Genomic DNA, 25084 nt, shown 5'->3' with positions numbered 1-25084 from the left:
CAAACAGCAGTCGCATTTGCCAATGTTGAAACAAATAAGAAATTTACTCGCAAGCCTGCGACTGATGTCCTTTAATGGTGTATTTTACACGCGCAATAAAACTGCACTCTTGAAATGTGCAATAAAGTCATCTACTTAGTGGCTATCGATTGAATGAACCTTCGGAGCTGGGCAACGTTAAATTAAGGTTCGATTGTGCAGCCAATGGCAACTGATATTAGAATTTCTCCACAGTGTGAGTCTGCGGATTTATCGCAAGTGTCAATGTCCCACAGTGCGACTGCAGTCGCCAAGTCAGCTTCCAAACCACGGACCGCACAGGAACACCAATGCCAGGTTCGATCAATTCGCAGGCAGCGTTTCAGATGTTCCCCACCAGGAGGCTACTTCTGTAACAGTCCACTGGATCAACCCCCAAACTCGACGTGAACTTGCAAACATGGCTGATCCAACCCCCCACCACAAAGAAGAAGAAGCAGGAAGAAGAAGAAAGAGAATTGGCCATTGTGTGCCATCGCCACGTGAACCCGCAATGGAACCCAGCTTCTTACCAGCGTTGGGCTCAGTGTTCCAACATGGACATTAGACGAGCATTCTTAGCCATTCATCCACCACAGCCCTGCAGTGATGCATGTTGACATGCATGTTAACGCATGTCAACATGCATTTGTGGAAGATGCTTATTTGAGGACAAGTGAAATCTGGCCGGGTGGCCTTGTGAGTAAAGCATCTGACTCGGCGACCGGACCGCCACGAGCGAAAATCACAGTCTGTGGTCGACAATGGCCCATCATTCCTTAGGGGAGGGGGGGTCGATAAATCGAGTACCGCTTTGTAAGAAAGCAATAGTGGTAGTGCTAGGCCATTGGGGAACCTTAAGCACGCAATTATTTTGGGGTAGCCTCCTTTTCGAGACAAGAGAAATGTAGGCAAAAGCAACAAGATTGAGATGTCGTGATATGTGAGGAGAGATGCAGACGAGACAGAGATGACCAAGATGAATTGGCTCGTTTACGTTCATTGGCTTGTTTTGTTTATGAAAATTTAACTTTTTAGCTGATATTTCACGCACCCCTGTTTTTTCAGTTCATCTGGAAGGCCCTTTGCTCCGCTTGGAACCCGAAGCTTTTGCTTGCTTTGCTTGGGCCCAGTGCCACCACTGATCCGAAGTAGAGACTTGGCCCTTGCCACGAGGATACGAAATATCCAGCGCTGGCTCAGACCACTCAACGTAGGTGATGAGCGACGCCGCAGAACTCATTCGAGCAGGGAAATACTGGTTTTATTTTTAACAACATAGGAGCGGCTTTTGCCCGACAGCCACAGACAGCGATCGCTGCTGATGATGCTAGGAATGACACCTGGGAGGTCACTGGCAGTGAGATCATCTCCCTCACCATCATCATCATTATCGTCTTCGCCCGTGAAGAAATAATACACCTGAATTGTGCCCCATCTGGTCAGATCTCAGACGTTGAGCACGGATGAGCAGGAATAGTGCTTGAGCACGGATGAGCAGGGCAGTGCTGCAAAACAATCGATCGTTGTGCTGTACTGTGCTTTCACGCTCCCGCGTCTATGCTCCCCCGCCTTCACCAATCCGCAGTGACCGGCGCGGTGGTGAAGTACGGCATTATAACTCGGCGTAGGGAGACCCTTGTCCAGCAGTGGACTGACAAAAGGGAATGTAATTGTACCCGTGCTAATCATTATTACACCACTCCTACGTCTGGCTGTTACTAACACGGTCCGTGCATTTATGAAAGAGCGTATTTAGTTGGCTTTATGTCATTGTTTACACGGTGTGTGCGCGTAACTATGCATAAATGTACACTATGTGTTTGCCTGCAAGTGTGAGCACATCCGCGTGTTGGTACACGTGTTGGTGCGCGTGTGTACGTGCACTTAAAATAATAACCAGGCGTGGTGCTGGCCACCCACCCCCTCGTGTGCCGTGCCGGCCTTCATAGGTGCTCGCTAAAAAGCGCTTGCCCCAACAGTCTGTACGGAGGATCTTAGTGCACTTATGTGTGTGTGTTTTCTTGATGCACTTATGAATTTGTTGACGATTTGAGATTTACGCTGTTCAGTGTACTTGGTATAAATGCATAATAGGCTCACGTCATCGTCATCACCCATTGTTTATCCACTGCTGGATGAAGGCCTCCCCATGCCCACGTCATCCCTTTACAATCCCACCCTGCCACAATCCATCTTACTCCTAGGCATGAACTTATCTCAAAGCTCCATAATAACCAGCCGACACAGTTTATTAGACAATTGATCGATTCATCATTACACTTATTTAACCAGGGAAGCCTTACCGAGTCTCAGCTCTCTTTTTCAGGAGGGTCCTGCCAAGTTTTCAGTTGGGAGCGATACTGCTGCAGTGTTTAATCCCAATTGAGTTATTTGCAGGTCACTTTTCAGCATTGGGATGTTTGGCCAACAGCATGTACATTGTAAGCTTTTGATTTTCTTGGGGAGGAAACCGGAAAACTCGGGAACCCAAGCAGAGCAGCTGGAGAACGTACAAACTCCGTGCAGATCGGTGCCAGAGATGGTGATCAAACCCAGGCCCTTCTTGATGTGTTGCCACTGCACCGCCCTGCCACCCAAAAAGAATTGCTCGATGCCACAGCAGCTCCACTTATACTGCGTGGACAACAAAAGTTTCCCACGTCGAAGCGTGCGCAAGCGAGCACGTGTGTGTGGTTGCGAGTCTGCGCGTGTACCCGTGTTCATGTTTTTAAAAAAACATACATATATGTAACACGTGCACGTGCGCTTGCTTGAGAGAGTGCGTGGCACGACAGCAAACGGGCGCAACACGGCCAAGCGCCGGCAACCTTGGTTCGATCGCTGACCACTCACGACGTGCACGTCAAACCCCCAAAAGGGGATCTCGAAGCCGTGAGGCCCCCCTGCTGAAAGACCTCGGGGTGGGGGGGGGGGGGTTGACTCCAAAAAAGGCTGAAACTAAAACTCGAGAAATGGAGACAGAAACCAAAGATTCCGAAGAAACTGGAGCCTGAAAGTCCAGCAACTGAGGCACAGAATCGCGTGTCACGCAGGAGGCAAGGGTGAGTCTACTTCGAACAAAATAAGTGGGGCGGGGGGGGTTAATGAAGGAGTTTGTGTAGCAGCAATGGGTTAACGTACACCACTATGCGAACACCCCCACTCTCAATGAAATAATAAGAATAACCTTGGATAACTTTTTTTTACTCGTTTCCCACTGTTTTCTCATAGAAAAGGTTGCAAGGAACGACACAACTGTCGGAACTCACCCTTAAATATGACCCTGAATCATCGGCAACAGCTGCCCGTGGACCGCAATAATTAGGGCTGGGTTGAGGTATTTACATCAGGTAAAACAACCACCACAACAACAACGACGAGAAACGTGAGAATCCATTTCGTGGACGTGAGACACCCAAAACCGTGAGTCTCAAGGATAATAATCCTTGGTCACTTCACACGCAAGCAGTGCCAGTTGCTAAGTGGATCTGCTCTGAGCTTGCCATAGGTCGACTTGACATAAAATGAGCACCTGCTCTGCTACAGAGCTCAAAATCATTAGCACGGACACAGAGGCACTGTGCGAGTTGTTGACTTCACCACACACCTGTGTCATTCATCATGAGTGCTTGTGTGTGTGTGTGTGCGTGCGCGCATGTAATTGTGTGTGTCAATGTGGGGAGCGGTGGTGTAGCGATCAGCGCATTGCGCTACAAACTCGGCAACCCGGGTTCGATTCCCGCTCACGGCCAACACCGGTGACGATTATCTGATCCGGTCCTGGGGATCCCCTAGGTCGACTCAGCCTCAAATGAGGACCTGCTGCGGTGTGTAAACATCGTCACTGGGGAGACGAAGGCGGCCGGGCGTGGTGTTGACCACCCACCCGCTCGTGTGCCGTGCCGGCTTCATAGCTGCTCGCTAACAGCACTTGCCCAAACAGTCTGTTCAGGCTATACGGGGGGGGGGGGGGATCTTTGTCTTTTGTAAATGTGCACAGGTGATGCATCGGCCAGTCATCTCAGTCGGCCAACCCATGGCACCGGGGTCTGTCCCGTGACCTCCAGCCAGCGGGCGTTGAGACTTCACGTGGCCTTAAAGTGCACCTAGCCTGGCACAAGCGCCGTGGTGACATCACCACCACTTCGTGGGGAATCACGGTTGTTGTTGATGTTGTTGTTGACTGTGCACGGGGAGCGGTGGCGCGGTGGTTAGTGCAATGCGCGACTAACTCGTGGGCGTTAACCGTGAGCGACATCTGAATAGATTCTGGGCTGCCCCTGGTTCAACTCGGCTTCAAAATCAGTTCCTGGAGCTGAACGTAAACAATCCAGCAACGGCGAGACAACAGCGGCCAGCTAGCCACACCACTCATCATGTGCCAAGGCGGCATTAATAGGCGTTTGCTAACAGCACTTGCCCGAACGGTCGCTTCAATAATATATGAGGGAGCTTTGTCTTTTAATGTGCACAAGTGAACGTGTTCAAGTGTGATTGTTGCGTTTGTGCATTTGTGGCATGCGTGTGTGTGTATATAGAAGTGTGAATGTGTGTGTATGTATGTGCATGAAATTGCGTGTAAGTATGTTGAACTGCATGTATGTTGAACTTCTTTCCCACCGTACGTAGCCAGCCGTGTTCATCAGAGGTGCGGGTGTCTGTAAGTGTGTGAAAGTGTGATTGTGTGCGAGTGATTGTGCGGGGAGCGGTAGTGTAGCGGTTAGCGCGCTGCGCTACGAACCCGGCGATCCGAGTTCGATTCCCGCTCACGGCCAAAACCGGTGACGATTATCTGAACCGGTCCTGGGCCTTCCCTAGGTCGACTAAGCCTCAAATTAGTACCTGGTGCAGTATGTAAACATCGCCACTGGGGAGACAAAGGCGGTCGGGCGTGGTACTGGCCACCCACCCCCTCGTGTACTGATCCGGCCTTCATAGGTGCTCGCCAACGGCACTTAAAGGCTATATGGGGGGGGGTAGGGGAGCCTTTGTCTTTGTGTGCGTGTCGCTCTCACCCGGTCGAGCACGTCCCTCTGCGAGCCCAGGTAGAGGTGCGGCAGGATGCAGGTGGGGCCCAGGCTGCAGGAGGAGGAGGAGGAGGAGAGGCACGGCTGGGAGATGCTGGAGGGGAGGGGGGCGGGCGGCCGAGCCACCTCCACCAGCCCCGGGAAACACGCGGAGAACGCAGCAAAGCCCCCTGCACGCGCACACACGTGCAGCAGACACGTGCATACAGAAAGACAATGATCCTCTCCTCCCTACCCGTATATACTGTTGGGGGCAAGCATTGTCAGCGAGCAATCGTTGTGACTGGCACGACGCACGAAAGGGTGGCGTGCCCAACACCATTCCCGGCCACGTTTCTCTCGCCAGCGCTGATGTTTGTACGCCTTCACCAGGCACTTGTTTGAGGCCGATTCAATCTAGGGGAGGCCAAGGAGGCCCGGGACCGGTTCAGATATCGCTTGATGTGCTTTCCAGATGACTGGTAGAGATGCACCAACGGTAATCCCCACTGTGCCAACTTTCAGCATTTTAGCCAAACGGCGTTCTGCTCGTTGTTGTGAGCATCGCTCCTCTGTGGCTGAAGGGCGATTTCCTTATGTGCAGACACACACACAAGCTTGTACACATGCAAGCACGTACGTACATACGCATTTATGTCCGCTTACAAATGTATGTATTAGCTTACACACACGTATTAGCTCATGCGCACGTGTGCAAGCACGAAAACACAGACACATTCCACGGTCACACACGCACACACACGAACGAGTCTGTGTGTGTGTGTACGGGCATTGCGTGTTTACACGCTTTTCTGCATGTGGAGTGTTGATTCATTTAGAGATACTCCACTAAAGTAACTTGAAGAAGTAAGATATATAAACACCGGTCTCAATCCACTTAACACTCTCCTGATACACTTAGTCCAACATCATAAATAAGCAGGCAATATATCTCCTTCATACGTGTTCCTCCAAATAAAAAAACTAAGTATTTTTCAGACGGTTCCCATCAAACACAAGGAATTCTGGGAGTGCACAATTTCAGCGGCTTTTGTTCAATACAAGAACATTCTGGAGTGGTTTCGACAATGTCTCATCAGTGCGCAGGCTTCCTTGAACCAATTCTGGTGAACTGCCAGATGTTTTTGGCAAGGAGAGATGGGGTGCAAGTCCAACGTAATATTCTAGTCGCTTCGTCCAATTACAGGTGGTCCGATTTGCCGACAAGAAATTTAAGAGGATCATTAGAAATCAGTTTGGGTGTCTGCACACGGACCGCGCCGTATATGCTGCACCGTGCGTGCAAAAGCGCGCGCCCGTTTAGAGTGTGCGTTTGCACGTGTGTGCTTGCGTGCGCGTGTTATGCGTGTGTGTTGCTGCACAAGGTGTAACCCCAAACAAATTGAGTCATCTCCTCTTCGCAAACCCCCCCCCCCACACCGCCCCCCCATACCTCCCAACCACCACCCATATAAACGCCACTCCCCAGCTGCACTTCACAGGCGCCATGACCTCACCGGCGCATGCTTTTCTCGTGAGCATCTGCAGGCAGCCTGCACTCGCGTTGTGGTCTCACGGCGCCCGATGCCCGTGCAGGGGAACTCGGCCAGCACCGCTGGGAAGCCCCCGAGTTCAAACCCTGGGTCTGTGTGGCTCAGGAAGCATGCACCAAGGGGCTCATGCTGAGCCTCGCGGGGGGGGGGGGGGGCGAGGCGACAACTTTTGGGAGAGCCTGGGTGTTCGCGAGCCTTCAGGTTGTGTGGGTGGCTCAAATAATGAATGCGAGCAGTTTTCGTTCACTCTCTGCGAGGGAGATTCATTGGCGTGAGCAACCGCAGACAGAAGTGGCGCTACCAACAATTGCAAAATGTTAACTACCTCGCCTAGTATACAGTGCTGACGCCTGCTTATTTGGAGTTTGCATGTTCTCCCCATGGTCATGTGGAAATTTTTCAGGGTTCTCCGGTTTATCACTCCGCATTTTTAAACGTGCGTTTAGTCTTTGGATGCTGTACATTTCCACCTGATAAGCGACTTCGTTGAGCTATTATTTGTGGCCAGGTCACTTCTGAAAAAGAGCTATATAGCTCAGTGGGACTTACTTGGTAAAATAAAAAAAAAATGGTTTAGTTTATAGTTTCAAAGTACTGTACATGGAGAAAACCAACACGTGGGAGGGGAACCGTAGGGCAAGTCACAACCCCATACAGATGGAATACAGATGAAAATTAGTCCACTTGCTGTACTGCCGTCATACCGTGGCCCCACCAGGAGATGGCGACCTCGCGGGACAGAGGGTTTGGGAGTTTCAGGAATGTGTGACCCACCAACCCTCGCTGCTGCCTTCACAGTGCGGGGTTACAGGTCACGTGCGCCACCAGCGCCCGGCTAAAGGGGCAGTGAGTCACGTGAGGAAAATAACGCAACAGCTCACGTAATTACAACAGGGAGAATCATATTGCTGCACGGCATGTTGTCTTTTTAACCAACTTTAAAACAATTGTTCAATCAGAGCCCCATCACAAGACGGAAAACTCATCTTTGGGTTTCTTCTTTGTGTTCGAGAACTGCTCGCTGAAGTGGACACCACAGAGCTGCTTCTGAGAAAACTCTCTTCCATGAAGTAGTGGACAGCACTTCCCCACCCGCCCTGCTACAGACGAATGTGCGTCACGTGGCTTTCAAACTGATTTTTTTTTGTAATACGCAGAACTAGACTGGAACAAAATTCAGTGCAGAACCAAATTTAATACAATGAGGGTTTTTTGTTGCGTGTTAAGTCATTGGTGACCGGGCTGAGCCCATCAACGCATTACACTTGAGAAACCGGTTTAATCACTGGCGGCTGTCTGGATTGAAACCCATGATCTAAGCGCTGCCGGCCTGAGGCTTTGACCTCTGAGCCACCAGGCCATTTCAAGACAAATGATTACATTTTCAAAGGAGACCCAGAAACTTGTAAAAGGAAAGGACTTTTATGACCAACTTCTTCTCTAAAATGGGCAGTAAATACCTGTCACATCGTCTGCTATGGTAAGTCATTGAAGGATGGCCTTATAGCAAAAACGTCTAAAAAAGACAATCCATTTACAATGTTGGTCACAATGATCATCGCCCAGATGTCATCTTCTAATAGGTGAATGGAACTCTGTGGCTATGTACAGTGCAAAAAAAGTTCAACATACATGCCTACATAACAGAGAAAAAAAAATACCAAAATTATGCTACTTGTAAAGTAGCGTTAATGTTGGGAATGCTGTCACTGAAGTCTGTGACACACCGTGAGTTCTTAGTCACAGGACTCACGAATTTTGGGATTTTCACCCCCGCGGAATGTTAAAAGTTGTCACGGACTGTGGGTTCACGGTTGATTTTGTCTGAATATTCTGTGTCCTGTAAATGTTTTGAGACATTGATTACCGTGCAATTTTCCACACCATTCTTGCCAATAACCTAGTGCATTGTGCAATCATTGAATTAATGTTCATTCAGGGCTGAATGAATGTCTCACCACACTGTGTCAAGTCATGCATTTAGAGTTTTTTGGCAGCTATAAATTTCCACACGATAAGCCACTTCGTTGAGCTATCATTTGTGGCCAGGTCGCTTCTGAAAAAAGAGCCACATAGCCCAGTGGGCCTTACCTGGTAGCAAAAACAAAAAACTTTAGTTTAATGTTTTATATATCTACCATACTCCACCACGTTGGTCAGCGTGGGTTGGTGAAGCGGTGACCCAGGGCCTGTTCTGATGTCACTCGGCCACCGATGGTAGCCGGGAATCTAACTCGGGTCGCCAGGTTCGCAGTGCAGTGCGCTAACCGCAGCGACATGTCCCCACCCTGCAAGCGTGCGATATGGACGTCCAATAATAAGATTAACGTAAGAAGACATTTCTTCTTATCTTACTTATTCCCCGATTAAGATACTATTGTCAACGGTGTTTACGTAAGACAAAATGTTTTACAGTCATCTCAAATGCTCCGTAACCACGTGATTTACCGCTATTAATTTTGCACAAGATGGCAGTTAATCGTTATTATTATTATTACGCTTGTTTTTTAAAGAAAGCCTCACTGAGTCTGAAGAATCTTTTTTTTTAGGAGTCGGGGGCGATGTTGCTCCTGTGCGTAATCCCAATTGAGTAATTTGCAGGAATCTTTTATTGTAGAATTGGTATGTTTGGCCTAATACCAGTTACATTGTGTGTGTGTGTTTAATGTTTAGCTACGGGAGGAAACCAGGACAACGCGGAAGAAACCCATTCAAAACACGGACGGGGGGGGGGGGGGGAACATACCAATGCCACACGTAAATGAAAGGCATCCGAGTCAGGAATCGAACCTAGGGCCTTCTCGCTGCGACACACAAACGTTGCGACTGTATGACCTTGTCGCCCACTTAAGAAACGACGATTTGCACTTCCCCCTCAAAGCAACGTTACAAAACATGGAAATAAAAACAACCTGGTGGTTTCGATTTAAAGCTTTCGTGACTGCAGGGATTCATCTTCTTGGTTCTTCCGGTAAAGTCACGTAGAAGGGAAGTAATAAAATAATAAAAATAAAACATAATAAAATCAAATAATTCTCACGACGTTTCGGCTACAACGCAAGCAGCCGTCTTCAGGTGAAGAATGAGACACTACCAAGCTAGGAGCTTATATATATAACTTGGTAGTGTCTCATTCTTCACCTGAAGACGGCTGCTTGCGTTGTAGCCGAAACGTCGTGAGAATTATTTGATTTTATTATGTTTTATTTTTATTATTTTATTACTTCCCTTCTACGTGACTTTACCGAAAGAACCAAGAAGATGAACCTGGTGGTTACGCGCACTTGGCTGCATGCCGTACTCCGGAACGCACAGCACGCGTTGCCGTACGTGCTCAAGAATGCGAGGGCAATGTCTTCAACATTACCTATTGCTGTCGCAGTGTGGGAGAATGCAGAAAGCAGAATAAATACTTTTCACGATTTGCATGTCGTGGAGCCTCGCCGCACAGTGAACTGGCCAAGCAGAAATAGACCATTTTGATTAATTTTAGGATTATGGGCATTTTTAAGAACTCCAAGGGCGACCGATTTTAAATAATCGTATCGGAAGACATGTCTCAAGCTGGTGTGCACGGCTGCCTTAATCAGGTTTTAATGGGCCATATGCTTTTGATATTTCAAGTCAGTTGCACTCATTTTAAATATGAATGTTTTTTTTTTTCTCTAGATAACCTAAATACTAAATCACCTGGAATGTGCATGGAAGCCTGCACAGTACTTGGATGGGTGACAACCATGAACAAATTTCGATTTAAAGCTTTCGTGACTGCAGGGATTCATATTCTTGGTTCTTTCGGTAAAGTCACGTAGAAGGGAAATAATACAATAATAAAAATAAAACATAATAAGAATTTTATCTTGTTATGCTTTATTATCATTATTAAAATAAAACATAATAAGAATTGTATCTTATTATGTTTTATTATTATTTTATTATTTCCCTTCTACGTGACTTTACCGAAAGAACCAAGAATATGAACCATGAACAAACACGTTGTCATAGGTTTACAGGCCTGCGTGGTGGACAACAGAAGGCAGCTTAGTAAAATCCACTGTTGTACTGTCTTTCTATGCTCCAGCATGGTCAAAACCCCCACGAACGACATGAGGAGGCCCTCGTCCAGCAGTGGATCAACACAAATGGGTCCGCAAGTACAATCTAAACATTACACAATCACCGTATAACTTTGAATCACGTGCCAGAGCAACGCGAGTATTATTTCGGTGACGCCGCCAGGATACGCAAGCATCCCAGCCAATTGAATTCCACAATCCAGTCGCACGCAAGTCAAGGCTAGGCTGGTGAGCACGTAGCTTTCAGGCAACACAGTCTTCCACTGTTGAATATCACATTCGCAGGGCGTTGTGCAATTCACACTTTATGCCCGTACATTGCAACCACTGTGACACTTAAATCTGCACCTTCTTTGACAACACTGCAGCCTTAAAGGGAAGAGTATATAATAGGCGACGTTTCGGGAAACGGCCCTTCGTCATTGCCTTTAAGTGTGCTGTAAAGAAGGGAGGGGCCATTGGACCGAATCGACGCCTGTTATTACCAGGGCGTGTCTTTTAAAAGTATACCCAGGTCGTATTGACGAATGTGTTGAGATTTTTTGTTGCGAGTTGTGCTTGTGCACCTATTGCCAATCCAGCAGCATCAGCATCATCGCCAGCTCATCTGTTAAAATCGGCACATTTTACAACGACCTTTGAAACGGCCCACTCAGAAAGGATTTGACCCCACAACCCAACTCCCTGCTGCAGAAACCACGCAACACCCTGTAAACTAAACGGAGGCTCTCCTGAAAATAGCCTTCAAATTACATTACAGTACTTCTGATGCTTTCGTAAGCAGTGGCACAGTGTGGCCATACTTCACCACGCTGGTCAATGCAGGTTGATGAAGGCGGGGAGCAGAGACACAGGGTCATATAAGTACAGTACAACATGGAATCCGCGGCAATGCCTTCTGCTGCCCACCACATAGCCCCAGAGCAGCCAAAAACAGCCTGTTGTGGATGCTGGTCGCCCGTCCTAGCACTCATCAAGGCTTCATCCTGCTGAGCTTCACGAGATCTGACAAGCTCAGGTGGCATATGGTCATATGGGTGAGATGTTAATCGTACTTAACAGCATTAAAACACGGGCGCACTGCTCAGTCGGAGGTACGATTCTCCTGACAAGGCCTAAAGCCCGGCCTCAGCAACTTAGAACCCCAGTCCGCGAGGAGAGATTTGTACAGAGCAACAAAGCGACCGTCGTCAAGACTGTGGCTCTGGTGGCGGCGGTGTCTGCGTGGCATCTGGGTTACTAATTTTGGTGACTTCAGCGTGCAAAAAGGGCATGGCTTTGCCTGGCACATTTCAATCAACAGGCCAATCAGTGACAACTATGTCATCGTGTCCAGCCTCAGCGCCAACTGCCCACCCCTTTGACTATCAGGAAGGACAGCACGTGTCAGCAGAAGCCTGTTCTGTATCTCTGCGTACAAGTGGTATAGCAGTCGATTGGCTTTCCAGGGCAATATGAGCAAGCAGCATTTGTATCAACAAGCAAGCTCTGGACCCGTTTTGACCTTCTGGCTCTCATGAGCAGTGTCAAGGATTGTCAGACAAAGTGCTGCTGTCAGCAAACACGTTCACGGGAAGTCACATTGCATGTTATAGTGTCGTCTCGTTTGTTGTCCTTTCCCCGAGCCTCCCATTTGTACGGTTGGCGACGTACGGTGCGAAAGAAGTTCAACATGCACACATACATACATACGTCTAATGGTTCTGTGGGCGACACGCACGGAAAGAAAAATGGTATGCGAGTAGCGGGCTACGTGGTGGGCAGCTGACTGCAGTAAACCCATTGTTATACTATACTTTCATGCTATCACATGTATGCTCCTCGCCTTTGCCCACCCACACCCACCCACCTGATGAAGCATGGCCAATAAACCCTCCTGCCCCCCCCCCCCCCTGCACCACAACCCACATGGTGTGAGAAAGTCCCTCAGCCAGTAGCGAATATTGACAAAGGGCCGCACGTGTACACGCACTGGGCCGTCAGAAAACACAAGCGCTCCGCTGGGACGCCGAGTGACGCGGTGTCCGTCGCGGACGGCCAAGCCGTGGCTGTTGAACACAACGACGACGACGACAACAACAACAAGAAGCCAGAGATGAAGAAGACGTCGGCGGCAGCCAGACCGGCAGCAGGGAAGGGCATCCAGAAAGCGGATTGCGATCGAGGCCGACATGAAAAACTTTGACCGGCCAGCGACTGTGCAAACCGATTTCTCGGCGTCTGGTGGAGAGCCAGAGATGCTGCCAAGTTGCACGAGTTTGATTCGGGCCCGTATCTACCCACCGCTGGGCAGAGGACTCCCCGATCGCTTCCCCACTCCCGTGGCTACTGACATGTTGTTCTTTTCCCAGTGACGACTCTGTAACCCGTCAATTTCGTCGCTCTAGCCCTGTTTTTTTCTGGAGTCATCATGACATAATCGCCAATGGGATAGCCTGATCGGCACCGTGGCATGGGGAGGTTTCATCAAGCAGCGGATAGAACACGTCTACTAATGTTGATGATGATAACTGTAATTTGCAGACAATGCACTTTGTTAAGAACGACCCATGGAAATTGCAAACATCGGACTGTTGGCTCTGTACAAAGTGGCTCGACAGAGAGCATCTGAACCAATGGTTTGGCAGCCAAACTGGTAAACACGGTACCTGTGGGGTCACTGCCTGGCAACCAACGTCCCTTGGGCAACCCTTGCTCTCTCCCCACTGCTGCCGCCCCCCCCCCACCTCCATCGCCACAACAGTGGCAAGCGAAATAACGTGATGAGACTGCACACACATACACACACGCACGGGCGTGCGCGCGCGTGCCAAGACCTCAAAATATTGTAACACAACCCGGTGAGCTTACTGCTCTGTGAACTCAGCTACCCGAGTTCGATTCATGCTCATGGCCGACATCAGCAAAGAATATCTGAACCGCTGCTGGGCCTCCCCTAGGTCTAACTAGCCTTAAGTGAGCACTTGCTGCGGTGTGTAAACATCAGCACTGCGGAGACAAAGGTGGCCAGGCGTGGCGTTGGCTACCCACCCCCCTGTGTGCCGTGCCGGCTTTCATAGGCGCTCGCTAACAGCACTTGCCCCACCAGTCTGTTGAGCGACTTCCGCGACACGTCGTGTAGAGAGTACTTCTTCTTTATTACTCACGCTGGGCACAACACAGGCCAACACTTATCCTCTCCCACACCGAGTACAACACGAGCTATTAACATCTCTACTGGCTAGACACAGCCAATCACTCGGCGTGGTCCCATCGCCCCCACTCGGCTACGCCGCTGGCTGGCGGCGTGACGATGACGGCGACGGCGATGGAATCCACGCGGGAGATCTTCCACGTGGCCAGACGACGGAGAGAGATGTCGGCGAGCAGCGACGCAGCCAGGACCCCACACACACACACGAGCCCCGGGTCCGCTCCCCCTTATATCCCCCCAGGCGTGGCTTGGCTCCGCCTCCAGCCCCGCCCTCTCGTGGAACCTTCGAGCAGGTTCCCGGAGTATCTCTGCTAGCCCCACCTGTTACCTTTACCCCAGATACATCTCCCTCTCTGATTGGTTGTTACTTAACCGTGCCCCTACCCGTGATTCCCCTTCCAGGCTGGCCAGCAGGTGTCACCCTGCCATTACACATGCACTCACTTTGTGTAAACGCGTGAGATCCCCCCGTGCAGCCTTGAACCGGACTGTCGGGGGCAAGTGCCGTTAGTGAGCACCCACGAAACGCGCGTGAACGCGCGCGTGAAAGCGTGCGTGCGTGGCTGCGTGCGTGCTGCGTGCGTGCGTGGCTGCGTGCGTGGCTGCGTGCGTGCGTGGCTGCGTGCGTGCGTGGCTGCGTGCGTTACCCGTGAGCAGGGCGACGCCGGGGAAGGTTCGCTCCAGCTTGGCGAGCAGCACGCACACGAAGTGGTCGGGAGCAAGCCGGCGCACGTCGCGCGTGCTCTGGTCGTACACCACCACGCTGCGGCACTCCGTCGTGTCCACCTGCGCCCGCGCAAACACATACGTTCATTCGCACGGGACAAATGAGGCTATCGTGCCACCGTGTCATGAGCCGAAGTATCCATCTGTTGGATGCTTCCTATTGGAGGATGGAAAATGAAAGACAAGCCACGGTGCGACTGTGGCCACACAACCCAACCTGTTGTTACATGGTAAACCACTGTGGTCTGGGCTCATTCAGAGGAGGAAAAGCAAAACTTCACGAACTCTCTCCTGAAGACCTACTCATGGCTAGCAGACCTCAACATGCACATCTTCCAAGAATGGAACAGAGGATGGATCGCGAGTGACCAGGCCAAGATCATATCCTCTCTAAACTTGAAAACTGCCTTAATCACAGGTGGTTGCCTGTATTTCAATCCAGGACTTTAGCAGTGCCAGCTGAGCATCCAAACCTATGGGCTACCTAGCCACCTCGAAAATTAACTTTTTTAGATCCATTTCCAACCCCTTCATAGGCACAGTGTGGCAGTCGAGTGGCACGTGGCCCGTGTTTTATTTGAGGAAGCAATGACAATTCCCAGATCTGGGTTTTCCAGGATTCGCTATAAAATGGTGAAATTGCTTACTTGGTCATTCCACCGCTAGACGAAGGCCTCCCACGCGATATCGATCGCGGGAGATTATTTAACCATACCTCACCACGTCGGTGACAAAGCTGAGACCACAATCGCACCTCCGATGAGCACGGTTGGCTACGTGCGTCGCGAAAGATGTCCAACGCACGTACGTGAACGCATTGTCTCGACCGGTGCACTGTTTTGCAACTTGGAACAAAAACATTGCGGGTTTCCCAGGACAGCAGCTGCCTCGAAGAAGAAGGAGGAGACGATTCCAGGAAAACGAGGACGCAGCTGCTGCTGCTGGTGGTGACGACGTGCTGAGTGCTACCGCTGGCTCAGCGGTCTTAACGGGGAAGAACGTGAGCGCCTCGAGCAAACCAACACCTCCCTGGGAGGCTCTCCTCTTCGCTCGTAAAAACCCTGCCCCGTCTACTCGCGACCAGTGTCGTGGGGGGGGGGGGCAGGAGATGCCGGTCTGACCAGCATCGAGCGACAACTTGGGTGCGTGCTCGCACGTACGTGATGTCAGGCGACTTGCGTCATTGGGATATTATTAAAGTGAAGTAATGAGGAAGGAAAGCAAGACGCGGCACCCACGTGAACACAATGGAGACACTCCCGACACGCACGCTCTTACTTACACAACACAAACACAAATATTCTACCCCCGTATAGCCCGAACAGACTGTTGGGGCAAGTGCTGTTTGCGAGCACCTATGAAGGCCGGAACGGCACACGAGGGGGTGGGTGGCCAGCATCACGGCCGACTGCCTTCGTCTTCCTCGTAGCGATATTTGCACGCTGCACCAGGTACTCATTGAAAGCTGTTTCGACCTAGGGGAGGCCCATTGGTGTTGGATGTGAGCGGGAATCGAACCTAGGGTCGCCAGGTTTGTAGCGCAGAACACTAACCACTACACTACCGCTCACACACACAAGCACTTGCAATCTTAAATTCCCACGAAGTAGTACTTAAGGCTGATCAGCCCCCATATGGTTGATAAGCCGAACGCCAACGGCAATTTCAACTAAACTTTCAGAGCATGAATTGAGCGTGATGCCACAGCAGCAGTAGCAGACATGATCAATCCACTGCTGGATGAAGGCCTCCCCAACTGACCTGCCAACACTCATGGTCCTGCGATGTAGAAATCCATTTGGCACCCACACAAGAGCTGATTTGACTGCTCCGTGTCCTCCAGTCAATGTCATTTTGAGCGCGGATTCCTCCTTTGACTGCCATTCCAACGTCAGTCTTGACCTCTGGCCATGATCCTTTCAGCAAAGTGTCCTGCTCAAGCCCCCACTTATTTTTCTCAACAGTCAATCCGCTGTCTCGAACTTGCTCGTGTTCTCTCATGTACGCGTGCATCATGCATCTATAAACTATCCGTGATATCCGCTCCTGTGGGCAGTTTTTCCAACACGAAAAAGATCTCGCGCTACTCTGCAAAGAGATCCGAATGTATGCTTTGTCCCAAGACACGATGCCAATCACTCGGTCGGGGATAAATTCAGAGAGAATAGCGACGTGCGTGCGAGAGAAATCAGGCATGCATACTGCATGGATTCCAACATCCTCTTGTCCTCGAAGATATTTACCGTTTTAATTTGGCGAACGCATAATACTTCAGTGAGCGGGATAATATTCTTGGTTCTTTCGGTAAAGTCCCGTGACTTTACAGAAAGAACCAAGAATATGAATCCCTGCAGTCACTAAAGCTTTAAATCAAAATTTGAGTAGGATAACGTTCATAATTCGTGCGTTACTCCTATTCTTATGGATATACTGGATAAAACTGTAAAACATGACACCTCACAACAACCGGAGAACTTAATAAATAGGGCCGTAAGGTTGGGCTCAAGTTAATTACACCATGTTCTCTAAACAACTGAAGGCATCTCCTCCAGGGACCCAAATGTGGTAAAACCAGAATATGTATACCTCGGGCAATGATTGAAGGCAGACTGGAATCAAAAAGCTAAAATAAAGAGGTGGGTGACAGCTGGTTGGAGAGCTTTTGGAAAGCTGAACTTATTTACTGGCCAAAACATTATTAGACGATCACCCGTGAGTTACGTGCCGCGGGGTGAGAAACAACTCATCATTGCAGTGAGTTCTGGTCTTTCTCCCAGCCGCTTTTTGGCTGGCCATCGAACAAAGACGGCCACCTGCATCGCGCGCTTAAAGATGCGCTTCTGCGGCCGTCTGGAACCACTTTTCCTTCCAATATTAGGAAGCCACTGGAGATATGCACATTTCAATAATCGAGATTGAAAACTCATTTCTTTAGAACTGCTCTTTGTGTTACGTTTGCTGTCCTTCCCCGCCACCTCCGATCAACACGGTTGGCTACGTACGGTGGTGGTGCGAAAGAAGTTGAACGCACATACGTACACGCGTGTCACACGCTCGTCACGCGCTCGTTCGCTCGCCCACCTGCGCCGCGTGCTGAACCAGCTCCCGTACGCTCACGCGGTCCTGCTGCAGGCGGCGCTTCACGAGCGTCGAGCTGCCCACGTTGACGGCGCCGACGATGTGCGACGACGCGAACTCCACGAAGGGACGACTGTCGACGATGAGCGTCGAGCGCGAGTCGCGCCGCCGCAGGACGGCCGCCAGCGCGTCGGCCTCCATCGGCCGGGGCCCCACCATCTTCCCTCCGACCATGGCGCCCAGCAGCGTCGATCGCAGGAACCGGCTTCGGCCGTGCCGTCGCGGCGGAAAACACGATCAGGTGAACGACGTGGCGGCGGAAGTGGAGAGAGGCGCGACAGTAGGTGGCAGCAGACGGCAAAAAAAAATAAGGGGGGGGGGGGGGCAGCCGTGGAGGGGCAGCAAGAGAGGGCGGCTGGGCAGTTGGTCGCGGCTGCCGTAGTAGTGGGCGGGAGAGGGGTGGGTGGGGTGCAGCGGATCTGCCGGTCGACCTGACGAGGGTCGACCTCGAGGTCAAGCAAGGTCAGACGAGGTCGGTGGCGTCAGCGGCGGCGGCGTCAGCGGCAGCAGAAGCGGCGCCGGTGAAAATGCCGCCAGCCTGGACGATGGCGCGTCCACGTCGTATCTGAGCGACGGCCCCATCTTGAGTGGCGGTGGGGGGGGGGGGCGGTGCCGGTGCTGCTGGTGGTGGTGGTCGCTCTCAGAATGGAAATTCCTCCTGGGGATTGGGGCTTAACAAGCACACGCACGCAAGCTTAATTAACATTAGCACATACAGGGCGCACGAATAAAGACGAAGGATCCCATTTTTAGCCTGCATTGCACCGTAGGAGAAAGTGCTGTTAGTGAGCACCTATTATGGCCGGCAGGGCAGATTAACAGGTGGTGGATTTAGCAACGCGCAGAGCTGTTTTTGTCTCGCCAGCGGTGGTGATTTAGACAGCGCTCCAGGCAGAGTGGATTTGGGGGAGACCCAAGCCAAGTTTTGGTGGCACCGTTATGCGTCGCCAGGAATTGCATTTGGGCCGCTGCGACGGTGGAGCGGTGTGTACTGATCACTGCTGTGCGTCTCTCCAGAGACAAAGATCCCCCGTATAGCCTCAACAGACTCTTGGCGCAACTTCTGTTTGCGAGTAGCACCTACGAAGGCGGGCATGGCACACGGTGGGGTGGACGGGTCAGCACCACGCCCAAGCTGCCTTTATCTCCCCAGTGGCGATGTTTACCAGGTACTCATTAGTGGCTGAGCCGATCTAGGGGAGGCCCAGGACCGGCTCAGATAATCATCACTGGTATTGGCACTGCCCGGGAACCAAACTCGCCGTGTTCATAGCACAGCGTGCTAACCACTATACTACCGCTCCCCTACAAACACACACAAGTGCACAAGTGCAATGTGCAAACGCGAACATGCATTCACATACAACAGTATCTTAAATGTGATGATTCGCCTCCCTCGTTATTCGATGAATTGTCAAAGTTAAAAGTCACTATTCGATGCAATAAATGGTTGTTGTTTTTTTTAACCTCTTTTCACCCTCTTACCATCTCGTTTGTATTGTTTCTCAATCAATTTATGTCTCAACTGTGCAGTCTTGTCTACTCGATTAGCCTAAATTGATAATCATCAATTCTTGCAAATGCGATTTGATTCAGGTGCCCCGAGCCTTAACAACCAATGAGGGCCTTCTCGCTCCGTACGAGTATTGTGGGGTCATTTTGCCGTACTCCACCATGCTGATTAGTGCGGGTTGGCGAAGGCGAGGAGGAAACACGTCGCAGCAAAGTTCAGTGTGTTCAAAAATGGAAAACTAATTCTGTACGGACACCATGCATAGGTCCAAATAGAAAGATACGCACCTTTGTCGTCTTCTCCGCGCACAGTTTTGACAGGAACGTCGAGCTCAAGGGGACAGCAGCCACCTCGAGGAGGGAGAAGTCACCCCGTAGGAGACATGAGTGTCATGCTGCTCCAACCTGTGCGCACAGTCACACACAAACAGAGAGACAGAGAACCCTCATTATCGCCTTAACAGGCACCAAAGACAACATTGCCCCATATAGCGTTGACAGGTAGTCGGGGCAAGTGCTGTTAGCGAGCACCTATGAAGCCAGGCACGGCACACGAGGGGGTGGGTGGCCGGCATCGCGCCCAGCCAGCTTTGTCTCCCCAGTGGCGATGTTTACACACCGCACCAAGTATTCAGTTGATGCCGACTTGACCTCAGGGAGGCCCAGGACCGGTTCACATAATCGTCACTGGCATTGGCCGTGAGCAGAAATCGAACTCGGGTCACAGGGTTTGAAGCGCTAATCGCAACGCTGCCGCCCCCCACGGTGGTCACACACGCGCACACGCAGACACCCAAGACCACGGCCGCCTGTTTGGGCAGGATGAGCTGTTGCTCGCTATGAGTGGTGGCACAGCGGGCAGAGCACCACGCTACGAACCCGGCGACACGAGTTGGGAGTCCCCGGCCACGGCTCACGTCAGTGGCGAGTGACATCCGAACCGATCCTGGGCCTCCCTCCTTCACACAGACCCGCGCTGGCCAGCAGTAGGCAAGGGCGATGAAACAAACCCCACGACTAACACGGCACGGCGAGGCCTTCATGCAGGTGTGCGTTCACAAAGGCCCTACAACCAATGCTGAGTTTACAAAGATAGAACAGCACCATACACTCCCCCACGTGAGCGTACGACTGTTTGGTGCTCAAGTTGGGAGTTACATCCGAGTGTAATCATTAAAGGGCTGAGTTGACCTAGGGGTTGCCCAGGCCAGGTTCAGATACCAATTGCCGCCGGTGTAAAGGTGAAGGACTGAGCCCGGGCTGGTGAGATTGTAGCGCAATGCGCCACTTTTCAATTCTCACACTAACCCTGAATACAAATATATCGCATTCGGCAGTGCGATCTGTCGAGGGAAGTGGTGTTAACAAGCACTCATTAAGTCCCACCTATGCATATCTCCAGTGCTGATATTTGTTATGCCACAGTGAACTTAGGGGGCCTATGACCAACTAGAATGCAGCCAATCTCATTGCATCTGGAAAAGCTAAGCAAGTTTAATCCTGGATAATACTTGGACAGGTGACCACCATGTATTAACCTGGTCGTTATAGGCAGTGCAGCAAAAAAAAAATATTGTTGAACTGTACATCTATGTTCCCACGTCTATGTTCGCCACCTTCACCAACTCGCACTGACCAGCGTGGTGAAGTATGGCTAAATAACCCGTTGGGGTCAAAGCCCTCACCCACCAGCAGACTGACAAAAGGGCCGCACACTCGTACGTAGCCTAGGTGAGGTCTGGTGCAGGCTGGTCATAAAGGAAGCACCACTGATGATACACATGGATAAATATCTAACCCAAGGCGACTTGAGTTTGCAGTGCAGTGCACGAATCCCTGCACCACAGCTCAGCGCGCACACGCACACATACATACACACGCACGCACAGCAAAGTGCTAAAGAGAGAACGAGTCCGTCATACAGTGAGCTCCAAGCCAGGCATGGCTGGGACACCCTTTAATAGCGAATTCCTATTAATACCCTGACAGTGGCGGGTGCTGGAGTGGTGGGCAATGCACGTACAGGCACGCACAAGCACGCCGCCACGCAGGGGCACAGCCACACATACTTTGGAAGTTGGGGGCTGTCCTAGTCGCGATTGGTTCCCATAGTTTGTTAATTATGTTTATACACTAGCCTTTTGTCCGTCCAAGGACGGGTGTATTGCAGTAAATCTGAAACTTGCAAGCGAAAAGCAGACCGCGACGTGATATATTCATTGCATCAATGTGTGTGCAATTTGTATGGGCGCAGTGACACAGACCTATTTCATTTAAAGGTTATAATCCCTTGTTCATCACGACGTCCTTTTTACTTCGATGTCTCAACAGCGTTACGGAGATCGCGTGACGTGAGGGTTCTGCCTTTGATAGTGAGGGTTGTGAGTTGACGCCGAGGAGGGGGGAGGAGGCGCCTCGCCAGAAGATGGCGGTACAGCACGTGGACTCATCGCCATCCGTTTCCATCTGCACGGCGATAGAGCGTTGCACCCGTGGGTTTTCGCCGGGTGCTCCAGTTTCCTCCCACTTGTACAATAAACACTGATTGTCATTAATTGGCTGAAAACGTCTTAGAATAATAAAAACCCAATTCAGGGCCCCCTCCTGAAAAAGAGTCCTTCGACTCAGCGTGGCATTCCTGGATAAACAGGTAAATTATATAGGAGCCGAGAAATTCCTCAATTGGGATTACGCGTCACATTCATCGCCCCCTACCGGCAGACCAATGTCCGCTTGCAACCTAGGTGCCGAGTTGACAGCTGCCGCTAGGGGTGCCCTTGCAAATTGTTGAGACGAGGTGTAATGTCAATAATTCTGAGACACCCCAGCGTAAAAGGCACTCAATAAATAAAACAAATTCTTAGGATTATCATTAAGTTTCCCCTCCCATCCACTTGGTTACAGATACTGTTACTATTTTTTTTATATATAATGGTTGCTAAGCATAGGGCCCCAAGGTCAATTACACCGAGTGTGCAGAAACAAACAGCACTCCTGGATGTGTAAGAGATCAGGTAAAATGCATCTTGAATTGAGCTAAATTATTATAAGTGCTTACTAAACAAAACTATTTTTTTATCTCACCAGGTAAGGCCCACTCAGCTCACTAGCTGTTGTTTAGAAGCGACCTGGCCACACGAATGACAGCTCAACTAAGCGGCTTAGCACGTGGACATTTTTCGCGGCCGAAAAAACTCTGAACTTGGAGAAAAGAGGCAACGGGAGGGAATTAAAGAGCTGAGCCGTGAGAGGAAAGCAGCAGAATGAGAGGTGTTTTGGACAGCGGTGCTGGCGATGGTTGAACTCAGCCTGCATGAGAAACAACAGCCTGGTGAACCAAATCGACACCGGACCTACGCAGCCACTGGCTACAGACTCAGCTGAACCTACTTATGCGTGCCCCCACTGTGCATCATTTAAAGGTTGCGTTGTTAGGGGCCGTCCATAAATGACGTCACGCGATTTTGGACGATTTTTGACCTCCCCCCCCCTCGTCACACGAAGTCAGACCCCCCTCAAATATGACGTCTCAAAGCTCTGCCCACCCCCCTCCAAAAACCAAATTTCCATCTTGAAAATAAAACATGCTTCAAATCGCTTTAAACTATTGTCATTGTAGTGCGTATTTAATGTGGCGCTGCACTCTGATGTTGTAGGAGAAAACATGTATTAAAAAGTCTATTTAATTAAGTAGAACATGTTGTCTATATGTATTTAAAGTTGTGCATTCTGATGTGACGTAACATTTCTCAAACCCCCCCCTCGTCACACATCGTAACAAATGTCTGACCCCCCCCCCCCCTAGGTGCGTGACGTCATTTATGGACGACCCCTTACATCAGCACATCAGCATCATCGGCAATTACGACTCCTTCTCAGGGGCGGACACAACGGCAGACCCATGTGTGCCATGATTTTTTTCATCCAAACTTGTTGTGGGTGTCTCTTAGTCACAGCTAAAAACGGTTGTGGGGGGCGGTGGTGTCTGGACACACACACGCACATGACACCCACCCTAGCCCCCGTGCCTCTGGCACACAGCTATGCCCAAACGCTTTTCCACGGCGCCCATAAATCAATGGGCATGCGCCATCGGCCGGAGTAGCCACCTCCGAATTGAACGAAACAACTGTGCTGGAGAAAGAGCGCAGGGGCGAGCGAATGAAGGCGTTTGTCTGAACAACCAAAGTGGTGCATCCTGGCGAGCCAGATGCTTGGGACAATGGCGTTGATCAAGGCACAGCAGGCGTTATTTAAAGAGTCTCACAAATACGTACTGTCCGCAGGTGGCACTCCAAACCACCGCCGCTGGTGTTGCGCGCATGCAGACACAGCTCGTCAGCATAGACAGATGATGCACGTGACCCTTTGCACAGAGGTAACACGGGGAGCGGTGGTGCAGCGGTTAGCGCGCTCGCGCTACGAAGCCGGTGGCCCGAGTTCGAGAATTGCCGCTCACGACCAACACCAGTGACGATTATCTGAATCGGTAGTTGAAGCAGTGACGGATTAAGCTCGTCCGGGCCTGTAGCATATGTTATAAATGTGCTCCTAAATTAAAAAAAATGACAAATATTAAAACACAAATTTTTAACTTATGTAATTGTATTTTTTCATTTGCTATACAGCCGGATAATACGGCAAATCGCTAACCTTAAACACCCAGTCGTTCATAAAAGTTGAAGGCAATATAGTACTATAGTAATAGAGCAAGTGCAGAATCACTGAACCAGAATCGATAGCTTGAAAGCACGGGGCCCGTAGCATGTGTAGCTACTTGTGCTACTAGGATAATTCACTATGTAACACGACTTTTGTCCCTGGGTAGTGTTATATTTTTTATTATTGCTTATACTGAGTATAAGTATGGTCAAGCAATCCTCACGGCACATCATCCACGCGTTATATATGCGCAGATGTCACATATTGGGAAGGAACATTGGGGCCGTCCTCTGGTCTGCGATGTCATGATGCTCATGAAAGTTTTAGCGATGGCCCCTCGTCTCGACAGCAGAATTGTGAATCAATCTCCACGCCTGACAACATTTGCCATGTACGGCCCTTAACATGATCAAAGCGACAATCATCCACGAACGTACACCATCTCTCACGGGTGTCGCGATGCAAAAAAACACAAATCCATCTAGCTCCTGCCAACAAGCTCATTTCGCCACTCCATCTCTGTAGTGGATGTGCTCTTGGGTGTATTCCCTCTTTTGCTTGCAACTTTGTTGTTATTCTCGGGTCACCGAACATCATCCCTCCTCGCAACGTCTCGTCCGGCCAGAGGCCATTTGGTTTACTTAAGAGTCAACATGATGTCTCGAAGTTAGATAAGTGATCTGATCCGTGTGTTCGATAAAAAAAAAATCTATTTTGTTTGTTTACCTTATAGTGACGTCAGAAGCCTGTAGCGGCTACATGGGTCACGTTAATCCATTACATACAACATATTATATAATAATGCAATAGAATAAAAAGCCCTTTGTCAATCCACCACTGGATGTATGTATGTATGTTGAACTTCTTTAGCACGGTGCATGTATCTCCATACCTGTCAGCAATGTGGGTTGTTTGACCATACTTCACCATGCTGGTTTAGTGCGGGTTGGCGAAGAAAGCGCCCAGGACCGCTGATGCCAGCCACGGCCAAGAATCAAACTCCGGTGGCCGGGGACCATGGTACAACACCCTAACCACTGTGCCACGCTCCCCGAATGAGACGTCCCTCTCCCATGACTGTCAAATACGCGGGGCGTTTTTTTACTTTTTTATTGCTAATTTACCACTCATCATACTTTCATATAATTCGAGCGCATTTCATTTCACCACAGTGCAACAGTAATATCATTCACACGA

At 50.3% G+C, this 25084-nt stretch overlaps 1 protein-coding gene across 1 annotated transcript in view; it reads right to left on the bottom strand.

Moving 5' to 3' along the window:
• The window catches only part of LOC133347530 (dual specificity protein phosphatase 8-like), a 41603-nt gene that overhangs the window by 6651 nt on the left and 9868 nt on the right, over positions 1-25084 (bottom strand). Inside the window, exons 2-5 of the mRNA XM_061559863.1 lie at positions 19514-19630; positions 17657-18384; positions 14497-14635; positions 5037-5218 (exon numbers count right to left, since the gene is read on the bottom strand). Coding sequence (XP_061415847.1) covers positions 5037-5218; positions 14497-14635; positions 17657-17887 — 552 coding nt within the window. The 5' untranslated portion in view covers positions 17888-18384; positions 19514-19630. The remainder of the gene's footprint in view (positions 1-5036; positions 5219-14496; positions 14636-17656; positions 18385-19513; positions 19631-25084) is intronic.

Source organism: Lethenteron reissneri, chromosome 26 (genome assembly GCF_015708825.2).
Source record: "Lethenteron reissneri isolate LAM-NWPU_2019-01 chromosome 26, ASM1570882v1, whole genome shotgun sequence".
Classification (NCBI taxonomy): domain Eukaryota; kingdom Metazoa; phylum Chordata; class Hyperoartia; order Petromyzontiformes; family Petromyzontidae; genus Lethenteron; species Lethenteron reissneri.
Note: the sequence above shows the minus strand (reverse complement) of the source record. Positions and strands in the feature narration are given on the sequence as shown.